The sequence below is a fragment of the Juglans regia genome, chromosome 2 (genome assembly GCF_001411555.2).
Source record: "Juglans regia cultivar Chandler chromosome 2, Walnut 2.0, whole genome shotgun sequence".
Taxonomy (NCBI): Eukaryota; Viridiplantae; Streptophyta; class Magnoliopsida; order Fagales; family Juglandaceae; genus Juglans; species Juglans regia.
This window is the reverse complement of record NC_049902.1, coordinates 36,507,270-36,531,866: the sequence shown is the minus strand read 5'-3', so window position 1 is coordinate 36,531,866 and position 24,597 is coordinate 36,507,270. Positions and strand designations below refer to the sequence as shown.

Sequence of the window (24,597 nt, the reverse complement as noted above, 5' to 3'; positions counted from 1 at the left end):
GGGATTGGGGGCTTTAGGCTTTAGGCAGCCAACTGGCTAGGCTACCGCTAGTTTGGACTACCCAGGCTTACCAAATATGCACCCTTCACCAAATCATTAATACTTAAATACTATGTCAGTTAATAAGAGTAAAATAATTTATAAATAATAATAAAATAATTTAAATTAAGATATTTATTAAATTTTAAAAAATATTAAAAAAATTTTAATAGAAATATTATAAAATTTAAATCTTATTTTTATTTTAAATTTAAAAAAAGTTGTATTTATGTTTTGTTTAAGAAATTTAAAAATAATTATAATGATTAGGTAAAGAAATTGAAAATTATAAATTAAAAAATATTTTATATTTAATTAATATTTAAATGTCACTTTCTTCTCGATCGTCGTGTGAACGTGATATTACTGGTCATCAAGTCAACTTTAGGTTTTACTTCTTATAAAAAAGCAAGTTGCCCTAAGTAATATGTTTTTTTTTTAATAAAAAAAGGAAAAAAAAAAAAAAGAAGAAGAAGCAAGTTGCTCATCTCAATACCTTGACAGCCAAGTCAAGTTGTTATCCGTGTATATATATATATATATATATATATAAGGTGGGGGTTGGTAATCATCTCTTCAAGTTCGTCGGCCGGACGGTGACGCGCGATTTCTGCTAAGTGAGATTTACAAAGTAGAGCCAGTGTCCAGACCTGTAAGCAATGCCTTCTTATTTTGCATAAAATATTTCGCTTACGTTAATTACGTATATAGAGTCATGTGGTGAAGTTTGACGGAATGATCACATACGTGGTGAGGGGATTTTTTGAAAAGAATGATGTGATGAAAAGATCTAAACGTTGTTGGGATCGATGGAGTACATGATACATGCGCGCATGAGTCTGTATATATTCTGGGTCCCTGTATTAATTGCTGCAGCTAGCATGTATGTATTGGTTTCTCGTGCTTCTTTACATCTATCGTCTTTACTGCAGTTGACTTCTTGATATGGGATTTGATATTACCTTTTTGTTTGGTGTTAGGAGTTCTTGCTAATTTTGTATATCTATATAAGCTCTGTCTAAACTAGTTTTTGTACTGATAGCTGCATGTAGGTTATAATTAATCTTTGAAGGAAAAAAAATATACGGAAAATGCTTCGCAGATTTTTCTTTCTCCTTATTTCTGTTCTCTGCCTCTCTTCTCCCCGCAGCTTCCTTCTTTTTTCGCTTCTTCTTCTTCTAGTACTCTTTTATTTTAGTGTTCTTCTCCTACACCACTAGCTCTTACATGCACAACTTTCAGAGCAAATTAAGAAAAACTACTTGCAGTATAATACTTGATATATTTTGTCAATGTTCTAGTCGTAAAATCTTGGCGTCGCAGAGAATCAGAAAAACTTGGAAGGCATGGCGGAGGAGAACGAGAATGAGAGCTATAAGAAATACGGGGACTTGTACCTGGCTGTGCGACGTGGGAATTGGAACGCAGTACAAGAATTTCTGGAGCGTGAACCCGATGCATTGACTGCAAAAATAAACTGGAAATACCAAACGCCGCTTTACGTAGCTGCGGCTGCAGGACAGGTGCACGTAGCGAAGAAATTGGTGGAGAAACTGCCGGAAGAAAAGTTGGAAATGCAAGATTATTACGGTTACACAGCTATTACAGAGACAGTGATGCGTGGAAACCACGAGCTTACAAAGTGCATACTTAACAAGAACAAGAAGTTGATCAGCATCACCAATCACATTGGAAATTTGCCGCTTATTCAGGCTATTTACTATGGCCAATTAGAAATGGCTCGCTATTTGTATGCTCTCACTCCGCTCGACGATCTTTTGCCTGCGAAAGACTACAACGGTCCTAATTTTTTCACATACTGTATCTATACCGGAACTTTAGGTACGCGCATAACAACCAGTCTTCCTGCATGCAGGTCTTGACTTAAATATTGTTGAATGGTCGTTGATCTATATTCAATTACTATATTTTTTTTAATTAAGACGCATACATGATATTATATATATATATATATATATATATATATATATGCTATAATATTACAATGTACGTACAGATATTGCTTTGGATTTAATGAAAAGGCACCCACCTTTGGGCCTTGCTCGAGACAAATACGCGATCACACCGCTGTTGGCATTGGCGTCCATGCCTGATCTATTCCCCAGTGGAAATCTCGATCGGCTCGTGTTTTGGAAACGATGGATCTACGAATACTGTCGGTTACTACCATGCACTACAAGTACTCTTTTCTGTCGCTTAATTAATTACTTAAAGATTCTTAATTGGCCCTTTCTTGCTGAAAGGTATACATATTCCTCTGAATCGTGACTCCAAGGAAATTCATTTGAACGTTCATAAGGTAGAAACCGAAAGCCAGAAAGCAAAAACTTTCATATCAGGTATCATGATGTCTTTGCCTAATCGTACGTAGTACGTACTAATTATTTTTACAAAGTGACATTATTACAATATTTCAGGTTAGTAAAATAATTGTATCCATATCTTTATTTATTCCTGCTTTATTAATTCTTTTTTAGTAACAGTTTTATATTATGATCAGCGATCAAATTTTGTTCTTAATTTACAGTGCCAGCTCTATTGCGCCATCTAGTTTCAAATGTCCTAAACATCTTGGGTACATTATTTCTTCCATCCGAACGAGCTCTGAATTAAATTTATAGAAAACTTTCTCTGTTGTTTTTTTATTTTAAGTTTCGGATGCAGGGTTAAATTTACATTGTTTCGATTATTAACGCACGCAGGAATCAAGCATTTATATCAGATGAAGTTGACCCATGTCCAAGCCCAAGAACTTCTTAGTCTAATGTGCGCAAGAATAACTTGTTTAGACTACTACGAAAGGCGAGATGGCTGCGTTGAATATGCCATCATCAAAGCTGTCGAGAATGGGATTTTTGAAGTTGCTTCTGAGATGCTGAAGGCGGATCCAGATCTTGAGTGGACCTTTGATGGACAGAAGAGAAACTTACTTATGCTTGGTGTCTTGCATCGCCAAGCTAAGATCTGTAGCCTTCTAATAGGGCTTGATTTGAACAAGGCTCTGGCATGTTATGAAGATAGGGAGACCAATGGCATTTTACATATGGCAGGAATGTCAGGAGAGTCCCGTACTATGCTTAATCGCATCCCAGGTGCAGCTTTGCAAATGCAAAGAGAACTCCAGTGGTTTGAGGTCTTCTATCTATCTCATTTTATCTTTCTTTGATATACTTTTGCTTTTAGCCTTTTAGATTTTATTACCTGATTTTAAGTAGCTGCATGTAATATTGTAATTTTATCTATATTAATTTTTGCTGCCTTTCTTTCTAATTAGATTTTATTCAACAAATGCAGGAGACGAAGAGAGTTTTCCAACCCAAGGTCAGGGTAGTCCCTAACACGGAAGGTTTGACTCCCCGAGAATTGTTTACGAAAGAGCACAAGGACATGTTGAAAGAGGGAGAGCAATGGCTAAAGGACACTTCGACATCTTGTACAGTTGTAGGTGCTCTCATTATTACCATTATGTTTGCTGCAGCCTTTACCGTTCCAGGTGGTAACGACCAAACAGGCTTGCCAATGTTCCTGCATAAAAGGCTGTTTATGCTCTTTATAATATCTGATGCCTTGTCCCTCTTCACTTCCTCAACTTCAGTTTTGATGTTTTTAGGAATTCTCACGTCACGTTATTCAGAAGATGACTTTCTCAAGTCTTTACCAACAAAGATGATAATAGGTCTTTCCACACTCTTTTTCTCCATTGCAACGATGATGGTAGCCTTTTCTGCTGGTCTTTTAATTATGCTACGTGACCAATCATGGATTGTTGTTCCTATAATTTCTTTGGCTAGTGTTCCAGTGAGCCTCTTCATATGGATGCAGTTCCCTCTTCTTGTTGACATGATCATGTCAACTTATGGACCAGGAATCTTCGATAGTAAACTGAAGATTGTCATTAATTACTAGTTCACTGAAAATTATTGCAGATCATGTACGTGTGCAGTATGGTGTTTATATCATGTTCCACTAATCATCGGCGCGGCATACCATCCAGAACCGATGATTGTTTGCTTTTTTGGGAAGGATGAATGATAAACATTCTGCTGATTATGTTGCATATTTTAATTAGCATGAGTTACCCTTGTTTTAAGGAGCTGGTACCTCAAGTGTATAAACCTAATTGTTGATTGTTTCAGCCTTGCTAGCTAATCCATAAAATGTTTAACAGACAACATGAATTAATAGTGCTAGAGCTAAAACAAAACAAAGCCGGTCTGGAGATTCTCGTTTCATACTCGGCCAATCGAAATTATGTTAAAGTAATATTCATTCATGTCTGCAAGAAGGAACAAAAGGTACGTCGTCAAAAGAGTAGATCTAAACCGTAAAATTGAACCGGCCGGCCTGTTGTTAAATTAACTCGCAGGAGTAACTACTGCAACTTGAGCAGTTGGAGCAAGATTAACCTTAATTCGTTGTTCAACTCGACAAAAAGTGATGACGAACACATGAAAAACGGACGGAAAAGAGTGACATCCCCTCAACTTTGTTCCAAGTATTCCATGAAATGGGTCACAAATATTTAAATTATAAGGCCAGAGGTGATCTTTTATCTCGTGTTATATATTTAAATTGTAAAACAAATTCAAATACTGATCTTGGAATAACAATAAATATTATATTCGCTAAATAAAATATGAAATTGATTTAATTGTGAATACTGAATTCTAACTTACTTAATCTTGCGTGTTATAAGTTTATATATGCAAGCCTGTCTCAGAGGCAGCCATCAGAATAAAACAGAGCTAGCGCCAGTAGTATGAGTAAGATATATAGAACCCTGCCGCTGCAAGCCATAGTCCAAAAGTCTATATATAATTTCAGATTTGGGAAGGCATGCATGCATGCATACTAGCTACTTAATGGATCAAACTAAACTGAAAGAGAAGTATCAGAAAAGAAAGACGTACTGAACCGAAACAAACTACACATGCATGAACAATATCGTACTGAACCGATTCCATCCTATTCTTATTTTTCGGTTTTCTAAGGCAGGATTTGAACCTTTCAAACGCCTAGATTAATTTTCACGCGGACCGATATATATATATATATATGATTTACGTACCCACTGATACCCGAAAAACGATTTTCATGAGGGATTCCAAGGAATGTCTGAGGCAATTTTCCTCTCTACATGCAATGAGCGTCTGTTTTGACTGTATTAATTTTAGAGAGAGACGTACGGAGGGATATGATCAATATTAATAAGAACTAAGCAGATATATATATATATATACTCGATTATAATAAGTGGCTATCTAATTATGAATAGTAAGTCTTGTTATTTTTCTGTTAATTTTTGTTATTTTTCCGTTAAGTCATGTTTTACCAAAAGACCCTTAAAATCCTTAACCATTTGACGTGTAGCTCCATTGTAAAATTTAATGAAAGATTCTGTTTTACTAAGAGGTCTTTAAGACTCTTGACCATTTAACGTGTAGCTCCCTTGTAGAATTTAATAAATGATCATCTTTTATCAAAAGGCCCTTAATAGCCCCGCGGCGCACATGAATTGAAGTCTATTTTTTATGTCATTTTTATTCTGACACTACTCATTTTTCTTTATTTTTGTTTCAATTTTTTTAAATAAAAAATTAATAATATTTTATTATTATATAAAAAATAAATAGATAATCTAATATAGATGCAGACCAATGCTCATACTTTACTGAAGTTTAGATTTGTTTTTTAATCTTGATTTTTTGTCTTTTTTTAACCTTGTATTTTTTTTTCCTAGACAAATAAGCTAGTGACTTTTTCACTCTTTTTTATTTATTTAAATCATTATGCTAGGTGCACTCCGACGCTAACGCACCCGGGGCCGTTCCTGTGTATATATATATATATATATTTTTCCTTTAACTTAATTTCTTGTTTTTCTGTTAGAGAAATTCTATTTGCAGTCCCCATTTGGGGACTGCATGTGCAAACCCTTCATTAAATGGAAAAAAAGTATCATTTTGAGAAGGATATTATTGTAATTTAAAAATTTTTAAAGACAAAATTGACTAGGCTTGCACATACAGTCCCCAAATGGGGACTGTATGTAGCATTGCTCTTTCTGTTAAGTCCTATTTTACCAAAAGACCTTTAAAATTTTTGACCATTTGACATGTAGCTTTCTTGTAGAATTTAATGAAGAATCATGTTTTACCAAAAGGTCCTTAAGACCCTTGATCATTTGACGTGTAGCTCCCTTGTAGAATTTAATGAAAGATCATGTTTTACCAAAAGACCCTAATAGCCCCGCGGCGCACATGAATTGACGTCTCTTTTTCATGTCCTTTTTGTTATGGCAGTATACTCATTTTCATTTCTTTTTGTTTCAATTTTTTTAATAAAAAAATTAAAATGACTTTACTTTTTAGAACAGAAACGCTTTAAAGCATTCTCATTGTAAAATTCAACTTTAAGTAAATTTAACTAATAAAATACTTATAACACTCAATATATAATATTAATTATTAATTTAATTAGAATATAATTATCATTAATATTAATATTGAATATTATTAATTTGATTAGAATATAATTATTATTAATATTTTAATTAGTAGAACTATAAAATGTGATAAAAATAAAAATTAAAAAAATTAATAAATTAATAAAATTTTATTATTATATAGAGAGTAAATTGATAATCCAATATAGATGTAGACCAATGCGCATACTTTGCTGAAGTTTAGATTTTTTTTTTTAATTTGGACTTTTTGTCATTTTTTAATATTGTATTTTCTTTTTCCAGACAAATAAGCTACTGATTTTTTCATTTTTATTTATTATTTAAATCATTATATTAGGTGCAGCCCGAGGCTAACACACCCGAAGCCGTTCCCTAGTGTGTGTGTGTATATATATATATATATATATATATATATATATATATATAATCCTTCGCTCGCATGGATTTAGAACATCTTTGTCCACTCTGCCCAAAAAAGCCATAGAAGTAATATGCATGCGGTTAGTACTCAGGCCACTTCATAGAGAATAAAGTTTTTATCGGTGGCTGCATTAAAAAATGAGATTCGTTGACAGAATTTTATAAATTTTCAGTAGTTAATTAACAAGCACGTTAATATAGTAAGTAGTTTTCTTATAACCCTCACATAACTTTAGTGAAAAGGGCGCCGCACTACAAAAACACACAAAAAACCCTAAAAATTAACCTTCAATTTCAAGCTGCATTGTCAAACCCTTCTAAGAATCAGAAAGAGGATGATCTTATTGAATAAAATTATTCAAATCCCTCTTGTGATTAACAGGTGCTGAAACAGATCAGGACAAAAGATTAGTACTACCTAGTTAACGTAATAATCCTATGATCTACTTAAGCAGCAAGAGCAAAAGTCTGGTGAAACTCTTTGTCAGATTCTTGCACCTGAAGCCTCCAATCCTCCCAGAAGATCCTGATGAATCTTGCATCCGCTTCGGGCTGTCGGAGTAAATATTGTTCCTCGCTCCCCACGTCCTCAAAAACATCCTCGTCAAGAGTGTCATCACTCTCCTCATGATCTTCAGAGGCATCCGTACTTGAGAAAGGCTCCAAGTAAAGGTCTTCGTCGATATAGATAGCCTCAAAATCTATTGCAGCTGTTGGCCTTTGGTGCTGTGAGAAAGCAAAAGCCCAACCCTGCAATATTGAATGGAGAACTGAAGTAAAGAGATTCCATACCTTTGCAGGGCTTGGAAGCATTTTCTCTAGGCCAGCTGGCTAAAGCGCCAAGACATGCTTTGACCTGTGTATTCTTTCATCTCTCCGTCGAATTAGGAAAGAGGAGAGAAGTCAAACGTCTAGAGTACTACTACTGTTTCTTTGAGATCACTACTAGAGCCTATTCTGGTTGGGATGATCATATATTTTACCAAATACTACCATTAGGAATGTGATCTTAATCTATGTAACTATGGAAATTCTAATTTCTCGATCTTTCATTAATAATTGAGACTGATTTTCTTGCCATGCATCCTTTTTCACATCTTAGTCCCAAGCGTACGTAGATTTTCTTTGTTTTGCAAAAGAGAATAGTTTTCTTCACCGTCGATCTACTGTTATGGCAGTTCCTAATTGATCTCTTATTGACGAGAAAGATAAATAAATTAAGATTCGCAAGTACGCACTCGCACCCATATACAGTATATATGTTTGTTTGTGTGTGTGTGTAATTATAAAATCATGCTCATTTAAGTCACTCTCCCGGCCCTCCCGAGTTTCCCCGAAGAGTACTACTACGCACTAGAACAAATTAGGGTTGTCATTTGATGCATGTTTTTGATATGGTCGGTATCCGATCGATATGGCCAAGTACTATATATATCATTGTAGTTCAAAAAGGAAATGTAATATTAATTCCACATATAATTATTAGTTGTGTATATATAGGATTTCTTTATTAGTACTACATATTGCGATCGAACTGCATGCATGCATGCGGCCTTCTCTTGAGATTGATTTTTTAACCCGAGATATCATGTATTGACATATATATAATTCATACAAAGTCATGGCATGCATCAATATCCCACCGGCCGGCGATCCCCTCTTCGTAGAAAAAGACCCCAATTAATCGAGTTTCTCTATCATCATGCAAACAATAGAAAAGATAAAACTAGATTAACAGACAGTCAAATAAAGAGACGAGACCTCGTCTTAATTCCCTCGACATAGCTAGGGTATCGATGATCTATTACTCAACCAATATATGCAATCGATCGAGGGCCCTCCAACGTCAACAATTGTGAAAGCCAATTGCAGCTAGCCCAGAAGCTGCTAATGCATGCCTAGCTAGCCTGCCTGGATTTTCATGCCCTAGCCAACTAGTATTATTAACTTTTACACAGATAGAGTTACGATCATGCGATATATGTGCTGTGATTTGAATCGCACGATAGATTTTTTTTTTTTTTTTTTTAACCGTTCACTTAGCTGCAGGTCATTTATGTGTATAAATCGTATACTAAATTTGAATTCCAGTAAGTATTAATTAGTTTCATTTTTTGTGAAAATAACAGCCTTAGCCTAAAAAAATAATTATATGGACACAAGTATGTTTTTTCAACTCGTGTTGCAACCGCCGGTCAATATATATTTAAGATAGATGATCATGTCATTAACTGGTAAGTTCTTTGTCTGATTATTTTGAATTTTAGATTCAAGAAACTTTCTTTTATTAAAAAGTGAAAGACGGCATGTAACGTGATTGACATAATTTCAGTCTTTAAAATAGAGGTTTGGAGTTCGAAATCCCGCTCCCAAATGTATAAAAAGGAAAAAAGAAGTCATAAAAACTAAATATCCAAAAAAAAAAACTCATGTATACATGTTTCGTTGCTAAAAAAGAAATACACAGCATTCGGCTAAAAGAAAAAAAAGTCTCATTTCATGCAAGGGCTGAAAAAGTCTCATTTTTCCCGAAATAGACTTACAACGCTGATGATCATTAACCTTCAAATATCATTAATCAATAAGAGTAGCATTTAATCATAGTATTGAAACATAAGGCAGTTTCAGAATATAAAGATATATACTTCGCACTACGGTCATGCTGCTACATAAATCGCACCACAAGATCCAAAGATCTCATCCAAGCTAGCTACATTCATAAACGTAAAAATGAAGAAAATCTTAAAACATCCATCAATTATTTATAATATCATGGATGAAGAATCCATATAGAGCTAGCAGCTTACGGTTGTAGTTTGCCTAACAACCGCGATTCAACATTTTGTAGAACTCTTCAATTGATCTCTGTCTCTCAAGATTCAACCTTTCACGAAAATCCCTGATGAAATTTTCTGATTTCGCATTCAATCCATACAGTAGAAGTGTTTTGGAATCAGGTGTCTCAAACAGAGCATGTTCCGTTTTGTCTTCATCATCAGCCAATGGATCATCGTATGATTCTTCCTCATGATCTTGCCAATAATCACGATCATCGTCTGCTATCTTCATGTTAAGCGGCTGCTGCTGGCCGTCATGTGGCAGTACTACTGCAGTTTTTGCCTCCACTTCCTTGTACGGCAAAAGGTCGCCCACTTGTATGTTTGAAAGGCCACTTTGAATTTCTAGCCCCTGGTGACGATGACGATCATGGTAGCCGTAGGAGTTAAAATAGACATGGCGGTGGCAGCCACGATTACTAGAGGAAGGACGGAGGCGGCCGAGAAGTTGACATGTGGTTTTTAGAAAGGATTTAGATTTACCAAGAAGTCGAGTTTTGGATTGGAGGGTCGTGGAATTGAAAACCTTCCACATTTTCTTATGGTAGGGACGCTCTTCTTCGAGTGCTGACCAACCCATCAAAATGATACAGGTTTGCTGGTTTATTTAGTGCCTCTCTCTCTCCCTAGGGAAGAAAGGGAAGACCTAACACCAAGTTCAGGGCTCTATGGAAATTTTTGAAATGGCCGATGCCATTAAATCCGTGATAGCGGGCTAGACATTAAATGGTTCAATACCTCCACGAATGGAAATAATCGTTTGTGCGTATCTAGGAAAATATTGATGTTCTCTATACATAGTGGCAATCCTTTCGACATGAACTATATTTTCGATACATTTTTAAATGAAATAGGAAAATTATTTGTTGGGATTTTTTTTTATATATATAGAAATATTGCTCCATCCCACGCTTAGATTTGTTCCGGTTAATTTGCTCAGAAAGAAAAGATCATGCACACTATCACGTTGTAAATCCTTTTGAATCGTAAAAAAGGTTTCGATCAAAAAGATTCTAAGAAATTGCCGCTGATTTATTTTCATGGTGAGGACCCATATAATTGTATCAGTTGCTTAGGACCAAATAAATAAAGGGTCCGAACAAGCAAGCAGAAAACGTAAAATTAACGCATCGTTTGTTTTTTTTTAGAAGAGATGAAATAAAATGAATTAAGATTAAAGTTAAAAATTAAATAAAATATTATTAAAATATATTTTTTTAATATTATTTTTATTTTAAGATTTAAAAAAATTATAATGATTAAATGAGATGAAATGAATTAGGAAGAGTTGTGAAAACTAAGGAGGTTAAGACTTTCTTAAATATTTCACGACGATAAAGTTGGGTCGATCATTACCTTAGGCCCCGTTTGGATTGAGAAGTGATCTCACTTATCTTATCTCATCATTATAATTTTTCTAAATTTTCACACAAAATATAATAAACAATTCAACTTTTTCAATCTTAAAATAATAATAATATTAAAAAATAATATTCTAACAATATTTTATTTAACTAATCTAAAACCATCTCATCTCAACTTACTATCTAAACCACCTAAAAGATAGTAAATTTATCACATCAATCTCATATAAAATTCCAACTTAAGTACTTTATGAGGTTTTTCTATGTATAGAGGCTTGAATGAATTGAACAGGTTGTCGTTGGACCTTGGTGATACCCTCAGTACTATTTCCTTGTCAAAATATAAAATCAATAGGAATAAATTAACAAAAAATCATCTCAACTCAACGCTGCCCAGTCAAAGAAAGAGATCGTTGAGTTTCCGTTTCGATACAATTACATGCGTGATAAGGCGATTAATATATCAATGGACGAGTTTGAGACTGGAGAACTCGAAAATATTCTAATGCTCGATTATTAGGATACTCAGAACTCTAATGCCCAGATATGGCAGCCCCTTTCCATTTGCGATCCAACCTCTGTCCATTTTATGTTCCTGGATCCATTAATCGTACGGGTTTTTGAAATTCTTCAAGAGATCCGGTATATCATAGCCCAGCATATCATCAACAGCTTGTATCATTTTGGGTTTCAACTTATCAAATTTGTCGATACTGTAACCGCTCAAGATCTCCCTGAAGTGGTCGACGTTCGGGAAATCTCCAGGAGGCAAGTGGAACTCCCTTTGGACCTGGTTTAACAAAGTGGAGGTACGTACGGAATTACATAAAATGGTCTTAATATGCTAAAAGGAAATGATGAAAACAAACTTTAAGTGGAGGAGACGGGGCAGAGAGTTGAAACCTTTCCAAACTCATCAGCCAAATTATCTATGAGTCTCTGCTGGGCTTTAGCCTTTCCCATCATAGCAGGCATCTCTTTTTTAAGATGACTAATGATGTAAGCATGTATCTTGGCTGCTCGAGCACGTTTTACAAATTCATTGATCTGCCAGATAAAAACCCCGGTTAAAAGCCCTTTCAACCTTCGAGACGTTTAAGCATAGAATTACTCTGCTCGGAGATTTTCTTCCTCATGAGGTACAGGCACAACTGAACTCGTTCAAGCAAAGAAAATTTCATGAGACATGGATAGAGACACTCACTCTGCGATCACAAGCTTTCTTTGGAATATCTTTTAGATCAGCAAGAAGGTCCTCCTGCTCTTTTTCAAAAAGTTCTTTCCCAATTGGACCAGTAGCAGCTTCATTTACAGGTTTGTCGTTGAATGAGCTGCCAAAACCAAGTAAGGATATCACTACGCATAGTAAGATTGTGACGAAAGTCACATTCACATGGAAAGGGGAAAAATTATAGGATTAAAACTTTAAACAATTCGGTGATATGTGAAACCATGTTATCAGATCTTATGAAATATAAGATATAAAGCCCATATTATAAATTTATACAGATCATTTCAAAAATAAGATACAAAGCAGTAATTCAGTATGAATATTTGCAATAAACTTGAAGTCATGCATAGGCCTCGGGTACAACAACAAAAGACTTCTACTGGGTAAGTTAAGCTACAAATTATAGGAAGCCTACCCGATATAAACACGCATAACCTCAGGAGTGTTTATAACTTTCCCAAGTGACCACATTAATGCTCCATAAACCCGCATCAGCTGCAAAGTTATATCATGGGATGCAAGTTAAGATGCTACCACCCAGTATGCAAGCTTAACTGTGTGCATGCAAGTTAAGAGTTACTTGGCAGCAAAAATTCTTACTTGCTGGGTATCAACTTGGTCTGCCTTGTTAAGAACCACTCGAATCTTGTCATCATGACCACGTAAAGATGATATCACTCTCTTGAATTCATCACTGACGTCAAGTTTGTGAGGATCAAACAAAAGTAGAATAAGGTCACACTTTGCAGCAAACCATGATGTCACACCAGTAAAATCATATGCTCGCTGTGTTCGTTGCTTTTCTCCAGACAGAACACCAGGAGTATCAACAAAAGTGATATGCTCCAGCAGCTTCAAATATTAAAAAGAGCACGTTTCAGTTCCACCAAAGGATAATCTAGACAATCTATTTTTATTCTAGAAAATTAACTCACGCGATGTGGCATTTGAGAACACTCGAATTTCGACAAAAAAGCAGTTCCGAAATTTGTCAGCCCACTGAATGGCATGTCTGCCTGAACAGCAACGGTGTTTCCAGGGATACTTCTTTCATCAGTTCCAGACTGTATACAAGCAAACATAGCTAGTGAACCCTTGCAAGATTTCACAAGGTAAGCAGCAGACTATCTTATGCATACAGAATACTGAAGGAGAGAGAATAGTCCAAAAAGTTAGCCAGATTCATAATCATAATATAATTGTTCCAAAAAGAAGATAAACTACAAGGCTTATGATGGGTATAGAAGAGAGAGTGAAATGGTGGCTCAAATTCTTTAATAAAGATCTCCAAGTCCTAGGCCTCGTAACAGAAAGGGTACCAAGAGGCCTAACCATGCATTTGATATTAAAAACATACGAGAAACCTTCCCTTTTTTTAGTAAGATGATCTCTGTGTATCTCTTTTCTTTATTTTTCACTTCTTCACATGAACACTTGCAAGAGTTGTAAAATAATTTTTTTTTTTTTTTATGTCGGGAATCCTCTCCAGGGCAGGGCCCTTCGGACCCATCCTGTAGAGTAAACCCCGGTACCGTGCACCGCACCCTCGGAAGTTTCCCTACACGGAACTGGTTCAATTGTTGGCTTTTCACCAGGGGGTGTGGCCCCTAGAGATTGTTTGCACTCAAAGGGATTTGAACCTTGGACCTTGGGGGAGCATACCCCAAGCCCAAGGCCTTTACCACTTGAGCCAACCCCTAAGGGTTAGTTGTAACATAATTTTTTTAACAACATCAAATGGTACTTCAAGATCTTTATCAGGGATAGCAAATTAAAGAAAGAAATGAAGCTAATATAGTGAAGTTGCATCAAAAGACAAAGTAAACTGCATGCAAAAACTGCACAGTAAGAACAAACCCAAGGTGCTGACAAAAATGAATCATATTACTTTGGACAATGACATAGAAAGGATCAAGCTCATAAAAAAGTAAACAGTGATGATCAGATCAATGCTAAATATAACTTAGCATATTTGTAGGCAAATTAACAAGTTTGTTGATAAAAATGATCATTCTAAGAATGGCAATGATACACGAATGCCAACGGTCTATGGGTCAAATGACATATCCTACTCTGTGGACATGGGGGGAAAATAAGTGTATGAGTGTGATGAGATGATTGTTTTTACCAATGACAATACAATCTATAATATAGGAATAAGAATCCAAATTTGGCAGTAAAAAAATTAAGTTCTCGAAAAATCAGCTAAACATGCATGTATCCATCCCTACAAAGAGGAATAGTGTGTAAATGTAATGAACCACAAAGCAAGTTTTCATAAACAAGCAATTACCATCATTAATTTTAAAATTTCCAGAAAATATCAATTTGCTCAAGCATTGTCCTTGAGGATTTTAGGGGGAGAAACCTTCCTCAAAAACTCTCACGACCTAAATAATGAAGAATAGGTGTGCCAAGTGCAGCAAAGATAACTCAATCCTTATTCATTGCAAAATTCAACGACTTATCTTCAGCATTCAAAACATAAAAAATTATGCTCTGTTTTTGGTCCTGATTAGAACAGACAAACTATAGGGGACCAGTTAGATAAGTAACTCCACATTTATGGTGATGAAGGAAGGCAAGCAGTAAAAGGAGAAATGATCACAAGAAGATGAAAAACGTTCAAAACTCTCAGTAAGCTTTAGGAAAAAGGGAGGGGAATAGATATAAATTTCTTTTAATGATGTTAAATCTGAAGAAAAACTAGAAATTTAATTGACTTGAAGATAACAAGGAATCATGAAAAAATAATTTACTTTAAGACTACAACTTAAGGCTACATTGGTGGTAACACAATAAGAGATGGTTTTGCAGATACCATGACAACAACAAATCTGTCAGTTGTGGGCTCAGGTCCAATGTGAGCTCCTGTTAACAACATAAAAAAATAACAAAGATTATTAAAGAATTTTAATCTAATGTGCGCTTAAATGCAAACACTATGCACACAAGATAACTTGCCTGGATAACTACTTTTCAGCAGATGCTTAATAAATGTTGTCTTCCCAGTCGAATATTGACCCAAAAGCATAACCATTGGTTTAGCATCAAAATCACTATTTGTCTGCACAAAGTTCAAAAACAGATAATAAACTTATTATCCACTGCCACCCATGATGAAAAAACAAAATATAAAACTGGATTAGTTGTAATTCGGCATTTTATGTGAGGAAGTATCAAAGGTTCATTGCACACTGACCAGCAATGGGGATACAAAATCATTAAAACGATAAGCAACTTCTAACGGCTTCAGCTTCTGAATGTACAGTCTCTTCAAGCCATCAATGATTGATGTAACAGAGGAAAGCGGTACCTACGAATATAGCCAAAAAATCAAGGAAACAAAAGACATGTGGCTAGATGTGGGTGTAAGGATAAATATACCAAAAATCAAGTGGGGGACAATTAAAATTGGGCCAGATAGGACCACGTAAAAATTTAACATTACACCTGCAGAATAATATTAAAAGAGTCCTCGTTTCTATTCGCCGATATTCCCATTTCCTTATTGATACAAACAAGATACTATAAAGAAAAGCTATTATATCTTAACATAAAAGTAACAAGATCATCATCATCAAAGATTACTTATATGATACCAGCTTGGTTAGTGGAATAAATAATTCGAAAAAGGCCTACATAACAATCCGGTATCGGTATCATATAAACAGTAACATGGTCAAAAGCCTCCGAAATATGACTAACAAAAAGTCAAGTGCAGAGTGACTCCCTCGGGATTGAGGAGCATTTTATTCTCAAACGAAAGCAGGAGAGAAATTCATCGATGAAATTAGATAGAAACTTGCATGCACAGAAAATACCTTTTTAGATGCTTTGGATGAAAACCAATTAGGTGCAGCTGATGTTTGAACTTGAGAACTACCTGCATGACTGCATCACTGAGTATACAATAAAACCAAGATATAAAGCAGCATTGTCATCTACATTGAGAAATGTCTTACCATTTGCATCAAGGTCACTTGTCTTTTCCTTTCGCTTCTTCTTCTGAGTGGATGACATGAAAAGTTAAGACTTCCTTGAAGGAAAACAATGGAACAAAGAATCAATAAAAATCAAAACAGCATAGTTACCGCTATTAGTGCATCCAAACCCTCCATAACAGGAGGTTTCAAATCGCCCAAGTCAACTGCAATAAATGAAGCAATGCTCAATGAAAACACGAGAAGTATTCTTCAAAGCAAATAACCAAACATCACACTTAACAATAGTTTTTTTGAAAAGCACTAGCCACATATGCACTATAACTCCGACAGCACTTGTCAATGTTACAAGTGGAGCCCCTTTGGAATCATTCTAAAGGATAAGAATATCTTCCTCTCAGACACGCCACGTGAGCCATTCCTTTTCCCGATGTGGCATTGGGATGTTACATTACTCAACCAATCCAGGCATGTCCTATAGAGAGAAACCTAAATGTAAACAGCTTACCATCACTGTTCAGGAGATCATTTGTGATTGCATGACCAGCTTGTGCTAGAGATGCTAGCTACACGTTAAGAAGAAAGAATGGGTCAGGCCCCAAAAAAATGAATAATATTTGGGTATAGGTCGTCCTGGTACACTAATTACCTGCATAGCAGCAATAAACTCCTTGAGGCCCAGATATCCCTGTCGCTTTGAGTCTGCAATTGCCCACACCTGAAACATTAAAAAATTTATAAAAAAAAAAACAAGAATAATAAGTAAACAAATAATAAAGAGTAATGCTACATATCACATTCTCATCCCACCATGCAAAATGTGGCACTTTTTAACACCCTTGGATCAACCTGTCTTTTTTAAAAAAAAAATCAAACGTTGATGGGCAATATCACCTCATCGTAGTGCGATAAAAGTGAAATAGAATTGTGGTACATAAAATTTTCCAATAATAAAGAGAAATTCTTTAAATAACAAAAACAAAATCAGCAAAATCATAAACCAGTTAGGCTTAGTCTGAAAATGCTTAAAAAAAATAAGGAAAGCAATCAAAAGGTACTAAGTGAGAATTCCAAAGCATGGAACCTAACATGAGAAGCGAAAGAAACATTATTACAGAGATAGCAAACATAACACTAAGCATTACTAAGAAATACGTACATAATAATAAACAGCAGCACTAACCACAACTATCATTTATAAAGCTATTCGTCTAAGCTATATATGATAAACAATTAAAAAAAGGTGAAAATATTTGCAAAACCAATTTTCCAATTCGTCAATTAAGCTGAAGCAACGAATGATTCCCAAATATTGGCAAGAAAACGAACGATAAATAATGAAATCAAACCTGCTTGAGATCTTGCCTGGACAAATTGGACATAGCGAAGAACTTAGTAGCATCATTCCCTGTTATACGGCCATCTCCATCTAAACAAAACGCATAGTTCGAACATATTAAAAAAAAAAAAAAAAAAGAAGTAGAAGAAGAAGCAATAAGCCTATAATTCCAAATCTTAAAAACGAGAAAACGGAGAATTGATTTATACTGAAACAATCTTCAATATTCTTTCAACCAAAAGAGGAATGGAGATCAAATTTGGTGCGAAAAACCAAATTTAAATAGAAGGGGTAAATGTACCTGAATCAGCGTAACTGAACCACTCCTGATAGATCTTCTGGTGCTCTTTAGAGCACGAAGTAATTGGAATGGAAGCAATCTCCATGGTTGAGAAGAATCATGAAAAGAGAAGAAAAATAAAAATCACTTCTCCCCCGTTTTTCAGCGCGTATGGTTTCCGAATCCTATGGGGGAAGGGAAGCGGAGAGAGTCCTTCCTAGCGACGAAGCGTGACTGGGACAAGAGGAATTAACGAAGACGCTGTCGTTTTCACAATTTTGACTTGGCAGTGGGTTTCAAGTTTGTTTTAACGGAGAAAATGTAAAGCTGTGGTCCCGCCAGGTTTCAATGCGAAACCGACGTGGCACGAGTTTCTTTATGGTTTTCGAAACGATCGAACATTTTTCTCAATCTCGGTCAAATCACAATTGAATTCAACAGAAGGAACTCCAAAAACAAATCGCATTTCCCAAGGGTCAAAAAACATTTTCAAGGCACCAAATATTATAATAATTCTATTTATAATTATAAAATGACTAAATATTATGTAATTATTTTTAAAAAAAATTAATTTATTATTAAAAAATTAATTTTTTTTCATAATTTATTTATTATTTTTAAAATAATTATACGATAATTACACCATTTAAAATTAATTTTCTTCAAATATTATTAGCTCTCGCTCAACTCAAGAGGTATAATAAATACGAATGAGATAATAGATTCTATTCTGGTGGAGGATCGTTACTGATTTGGTGGAAAATTTACGGCTGAGATCATGGATTCTACTTCATGATAAAAAAAAAATGGAAGAACACTTCACCATTATTAAAAAGGAAATACGTGCGTGCGTGGTTAAAAAATGAAAATTGGTGTTCAATTAATTTTAATATACATTGCATCAGTTGAGGTAACAAACTCATATATATGCCATTGCATGCAGTCAACCTTTATTGAAAAGAAAAATACTAAACATTACCGCCTCCCATGCAGTCGACTCACGTCATTAAATGTAACGACTGTGTTTCATTTAGGCAACATGCAAAATATAATGTTTAATGAAAAAGTAAAACACATCATTTTTATTTTTCTCCTCCTACTACTTCTACCTCATTCTCCTTGACAAAATCGTTACTCCCCTTCTCTTTCACCAAAACTCTTGAAATGGATGTTCATGTCTTTTTTCTTCCACCCATTTGTCCAAGAAAGACTAAAAGAAAAGCATGAAAAAACAAAACGAAAGCCTATCTAATGATGGCGTACCCAGATCAAGAAATAGATTATTTTCTTGGTATTATTCTGAAAACTTCATACATGCTTAAATTTGAGAAAACAATACTTAATCCACTGTCATGGAAACACAAAGCAGATGGTTTACATATGGAAGAAATATTTATAGATGGTACCTCGGATTTTCCAGTCAAAATGTTGTAGTCTTCTTTTGAGTTTACAGATGAGTTTTAAAATGGGTTTGGGATTTGGGCGTTTCCTCTCTTCTCAAATGTCTTATCCTGCTCAATCATCTTTTCAATTTTTATTTTATTTTTAATTCTGTCAGAAGATGACATGGCAAACTCAATTACTCCACGGTTGCATATAGCCAGTTGTAAGTAGCAAAATTGTTATTATATACTCCCATTGACATATATATATCTATATCTCGAAATTATCCAATAATTTGTTTCATAAAAATGCACCCTTTGACTTATTCTTTCTCATGACTGGGGGGCTTCATATTTTAATTAATAAATGAAAACGCAATAAATCTATTAATCGAGAATCATAACAACATTATAAACCATAAAAGCCTGAAGAAACTTCCAGAACAAATCGCACGATATAAGGTAAAAGAATGAGAATAAAAATACAAAACCCAGAAAACAGGATGTCTCTCTAACGTAAGTAATGGAGGCCGGTACGTAGATCTCTTGGATTAATCCTTAAGAAATGCCAATGGTTTTTCCAAGCAACCAGAGAACCAAAGATAACTCGATACCGAAAATGGTGTGTAGTGTAGTCCGGTCCAACGTGAAGCCGAAAACTGTAATCCCTGCTCTATTATTCTCAAAGTACGTCACTGAGAATAGAAACAAAACAAAACAAAAATCAGTTGAATGCATTGATAAAAGGGAATGCTGTGCATAAGTCAAAATGTTCATTTGTGTAAATTAAGTTTAAACAAAGAATGCATGCATATATATTACTCGTGTCATTGATCGGGAAAAAGCAAATTCATCAAGGTCAACCATGGCATTCATTTGAAAGTGATTCTTTCTTTGTGACATGCATATATACCTAGAGCTTGTCTCTTCTGGAAAGAAATGGTGCTATACGCGTATGATGGGATCAGTTTGTCGTTATCTAGGTCATCTTCCTCATCGCCGGCTTCCTCACCGTCCGATTCTTCCCCGGCACCCACAGGAAACACTAGGCCGTGGTCCACCTGAGCTCTTGGGGTCTCACCATCGGCACCCTCAAAGGACTCCAACGTAGCGCAAACGTGCCATTTAGCAGCAAGGCATGTTACTGATTGTGCCTTGTGTGTAATCTTTGTTGCGCTCCGCATTAGTATCATGAGCCCGGTAAGAAGAGTTATAGAGCATAGCTGCACCGAACCAAAATTATTTAATTTTTTACATAAGAATGGAAGGTCATCAGATATTTTTATAAAAAAAAAAATAACACATTTATAATTATTTTATTAATATATAAATATATTCGTTATACTCTTTATATATATATATAGTGCCACGTACCGCGAGTTCTCCGGCTTTGTATATATTAACGTCGGCGCTGCTTTTGGTGGTGATGAGCAGCGAAGCAAATTGGCTCCCTGTGATGAGGATCAAGGCCCACAAGATGAACGCCCTGTATCGATGGCTTATGATCCGTAGATGCCTCCTGATCCTAAGGTGCTCCGACAACACGGACTCCACGTCGGAGTCCACCTGGAAAACGGACGCGAAGTCCTGCAGTCGAAGGATCTGGAGGTAGCAGATCAGACGGAAGAGAACACACACAAGGAAAATTACGGTCGTGCGATAGAGCCAAGAGCACAGCTCCATGATGCATGCTACAGTGTCGCTCACGTAGACATTGCCCAGGAAAGGAATTTGTGAGGCCCCGGAGGCGTACCACCATATCTTGTATGCGCTCTCGGCCACGAAGCAGGGGACGACAAAGACTGAGAGGAGCTTTAGTGATCTCTGCATGAATTAAAAAATATATGGAAAGTCGCTTAAATTGTAGCAGAAATATTTTACTTTATATCAAGGAAAAAAATATCTCGGAAAATACAACAGAAATTTCTGCAATTAATTTACACCATTCTACTTCTCTTTTACATTAATCTTATAGTCGCGACGGAATTCTCCGAATAAAAGCTCCATCCATTTAAGAAATTCAACGAACCAATCTAATCAACAAGTATTTCTCATTAACAAAATATAATTTGCATTGGTTGAACCCCCTTGCCAAATTAGGTGCAGAAAATTCTAAACCAATAATCTTACTTGAGCAATTAGAAGATCTCTATCTAGATTCTTCACCTATACACTCTGTTTTCTGGCCTGTTTGCCTATACTCGTATCAGTTTCATTTGAGCCTTTTTTTTGCCCTTTATGACCCACCAAAAAGGTCCCAATTCATTTCTTCTTCGAAGAGAACACCTTTTGCGGTTGGGAAGTAAGGAACTTTATAGCCTATATGGCAGCGGTTGCGTTTGGATGTTAAAGTGAATTGAGTTGAGTTGAGATAATAAAATATTATTAGAATATTATTTTTTAATATTATTATTATTTTAAAATTTAAAAAAGTTGAATTATTTATTATATTTTATATTAAAATTTAAAAAAATTATTATGATGAGTTGAGAGATATTTATCACCTAAACCAAGCCTCACGAGCCCGAACTTGGCGAAAAAAGTCAAACTGACTGTCACAGTCACAGTCACAGCTTGATTAACGCTGTGTCAATCGTGGGAAAAGTCCAGAACAAAAAACCAATTGAATAAAAATTGAGCTAAAATTGTATAAACCCTGTTTTCTGAATTTGTTTGTTTATGGGGAAAAAAAAAACGCCAACTTTCTAAGGTTCCTGAATTCTGAGTAAAATGCAAATATAATTAGAGAGAAATGGGTTAGGAAACTCACGTTGAGTTGTCCCGTATATCCCTTTCGAACTGTCTCGCTCTCATCAACCAGCTTATCAAAGAACAAGAACCTCCGGAGCCCGTACTTCCGGACGAACCTGGACAGGCACACGAAGGAGAGGGTGGCGACGCTGCTCAGCGACAGCTGCACGACGCCGTCGAAGGGCCTCGAGTGCTTGCTGTCGCAAGTGGAGCAGGCCAGCAGGAAATGGGAAACCGCGGGCACGACGATCGCGAAGAGGATGAACATGGACCAAGACAGACACGCTGTCCACACATTCGATTGGTCCACGCACATCCATTGAAGATAGGATCTGAAGCTCTGCAACTCGTCCTGCGCGTGCGAGATGCAGCGTGTGAATTTTGTGTTCCGGCTTAGCAAGGCCTCCCTATCCTCGTCTCCCATAGATTTTGTATTCGTTTGAATTATAAGAGAGACAGACAGAAAAGAAATTCGGAGAGGGAAAGAGCCAAAATCTTATGGGCTATTTGTTTGAAGCTGTTTTGGTTTCGGGAGTTAATGTACTGTGAAATAGGAGAGGCACAGAGAAATTGGAGGGGGACAATTTTGAGCAGTATCGATGGTGAATGAAATGCTGGAAAGGGTGAGCGCCCTCTAACCAATCGAACCGTGACGGTGCCAAGCGGTGGAATACGGTTGGTTTCTAGGGAGGTAAAATAAAACCATCTTGGATTGATTCTCTTCAATTAGTTATCGTGTGGTCAGTATTCTGTTTTGTAGTAGTTGATTGTCAACTTCTGTTTCGAAATTGTAACTCAAGCCGCAAAATCGATTTACAGATGACGAATACACGGCGCGATGGCATTCCACGTGCTCTCTCTTAGTCACTACTTTGCAACTGATTACCTATAATAATCACTGATTACCTATAATAATCAACAAAGTATACTAATTTAGCGTACAGCTGGTGGTGGGACCAGCACTGGACATGTGTACAAGTGGAACGTCATTCACGCGAAGATGGTGCCACATGGGGTGCCGATAATTGGTCCCTTCTTAACCTGCCAATACTTTACTCTTTGGCCTTTTTGAGATTTACAGCGTAACTGCGAAAGCAAAACCTTGCCACGTTGGTTCTTCTTCAAGCGTCATCCAAACTCTCATATTAAAGAAAGCGAAGCTAAATGATTACTGATTAGAGTATATTAGAAGGGAAAACAAATGAGAATGAAGAACGATTGGTCAAAAGAAGCTGCTCACGTACGTTGTGTGGTTACGTGTGCGGCAGGGAATGATTCATACGCATGGGATTCGTCGGGACTTGTATTATTTGAGCCTAACTCTGTTTATAGAGTGCATCAATATGTCGATAGTTTGAATTTGTAACAAGAGTTGATTTTCATATATCAATCTTTCGGCCATTAGCAATCTCTTCATAGTTCATATTCAAAACCATCACATGGGCTAGACTTTGAATTGTGTTCCAAGGATTGTGTTTTGCTGATACTCCATGAAAGTGGTCCGGCCGAATTTAAACTCACTATTATAAAATAGGCTGTACAAGTCAAACAACAGATCAAGTTAAGGTGGAAATCCATTATTAATGAAAAAACTTATGGCCAAACCGACTTTTCAATGCAATGGTAGGGAGGACATAACCATTCTATGACTCATCTTTTGTACAAGAAATGTGTTGTCGTTAATGGCATATTCGATCAGCTACTTCCTTATGCCCAATGATAAAAATTAGTGGCCAATATTGCAATGTTGAGTTGATTGTGATTTAATAGAATTGTATTAAGAAGTTACGACCTTGATCAGCTTCTCAATGTAAAAGCCTTTAGAAAATTACTCCTAAAAGGTTGCATCACAGATATTTGATAAAAAGATTGAAATACAAGAGAGATTCCGAAAATGTGCTCTGTTTCTATTTCCACACTTTCAATGATTTACAATGGTATATATTTATACACTCGTGATTTATGAGAGAGAAAGAAATGATACAACAATGAACCAATAATAGATAGCTACATCATCATTATGTTATAACCAAAATGTTCTCTACAGGTGAGGTGCTGCATGATGTTGCCGAGCTTTCCTTCTTTGTAGTGTTGTCGCCTAACGGCCTTTTATGTGTAGAGTATTTGTTTGCCTCAATAGCTCCCCTCGATGCAAGCTTCACAGGGAAAACATTGAGGCTTGATCGCATAAGTGCAAACCGAACAGTGGATAATGGCTTGGTAAAGATGTCAGCTAGCTTATCTTTGCTGGAAACAAAGGATACCTGAAGGGACTTGTCAGCAACATGTACCTGAACAAAGTGATAATCAAAAGCCACGTGCTTGGTGCGGGAGTGTAGAACAAGGTTGACAAATAAATTAAATGATGATTTATGAGAGAAATAAAGACAAAAATCAGATGTTAAACGTAAATAACGCAAAATGCGTTTGACTGCCTGCCAATGAGAGAGGCAAGGATCGTGCATGAACTGGCATACCCTATTGATTGAAAAAGAGATGTCAGGACGAGTGAATGAAAGGTAT

The 24,597-nt window shown here is 35.9% G+C and overlaps 3 protein-coding genes across 10 annotated transcripts; 1 reads left to right on the top strand and 2 right to left on the bottom strand.

Moving 5' to 3' along the window:
* The first annotated feature begins 622 nt into the window (after positions 1–622).
* On the top strand, positions 623–4,175 carry LOC108984585 (ankyrin repeat-containing protein NPR4-like). 7 transcript variants are annotated; one of them, XM_018956595.2, is made up of 7 exons: positions 623–691; positions 1,341–1,881; positions 2,057–2,215; positions 2,304–2,399; positions 2,588–2,635; positions 2,763–3,193; positions 3,355–4,175. In XM_018956595.2, the coding sequence occupies exons 2-7, from the start codon at positions 1,386–1,388 to the stop codon at positions 3,964–3,966; spliced, it is 1,842 nt and encodes a 613-aa protein (XP_018812140.2). In that variant the 5' UTR covers positions 623–691; positions 1,341–1,385; the 3' UTR covers positions 3,967–4,175. The 7 variants fall into 7 exon arrangements, with proteins under 7 accessions (XP_018812140.2, XP_018812169.2, XP_018812145.2 ...); XM_018956624.2 differs by having other exon boundaries at positions 1,371–1,881; positions 3,355–4,150; XM_018956600.2 differs by having other exon boundaries at positions 1,363–1,881; positions 3,355–4,150.
* Positions 4,176–11,460: 7,285 nt separating this feature from the next.
* Positions 11,461–18,233, bottom strand: LOC108984631 (EH domain-containing protein 1). 2 transcript variants are annotated; one of them, XM_035687073.1, is made up of 16 exons: positions 17,963–18,233; positions 17,672–17,751; positions 16,972–17,040; positions 16,831–16,888; positions 16,473–16,528; positions 16,344–16,386; positions 16,203–16,264; positions 15,581–15,694; positions 15,343–15,445; positions 15,200–15,249; positions 13,314–13,442; positions 12,979–13,230; positions 12,794–12,873; positions 12,352–12,478; positions 12,051–12,194; positions 11,461–11,937 (listed from the first exon to the last, which is right to left on the bottom strand). In XM_035687073.1, exons 1-16 carry the CDS (start codon positions 18,045–18,047, stop codon positions 11,752–11,754), a joined length of 1,638 nt encoding a protein of 545 aa, XP_035542966.1. In that variant the 5' UTR covers positions 18,048–18,233; the 3' UTR covers positions 11,461–11,751. The 2 variants fall into 2 exon arrangements, with proteins under 2 accessions (XP_035542966.1, XP_035542970.1); XM_035687077.1 differs by having other exon boundaries at positions 16,344–16,383; positions 17,963–18,227.
* A 1,366-nt stretch (positions 18,234–19,599) lies between these two features.
* On the bottom strand, positions 19,600–22,938 carry LOC108984576. The gene is made up of 4 exons (XM_018956585.2): positions 22,094–22,938; positions 20,698–21,147; positions 20,237–20,546; positions 19,600–20,018 (listed from the first exon to the last, which is right to left on the bottom strand). The coding sequence occupies exons 1-4, from the start codon at positions 22,496–22,498 to the stop codon at positions 19,882–19,884; spliced, it is 1,302 nt and encodes a 433-aa protein (XP_018812130.1). The 5' UTR covers positions 22,499–22,938; the 3' UTR covers positions 19,600–19,881.
* Between the last annotated feature and the right edge of the window lie 1,659 nt (positions 22,939–24,597).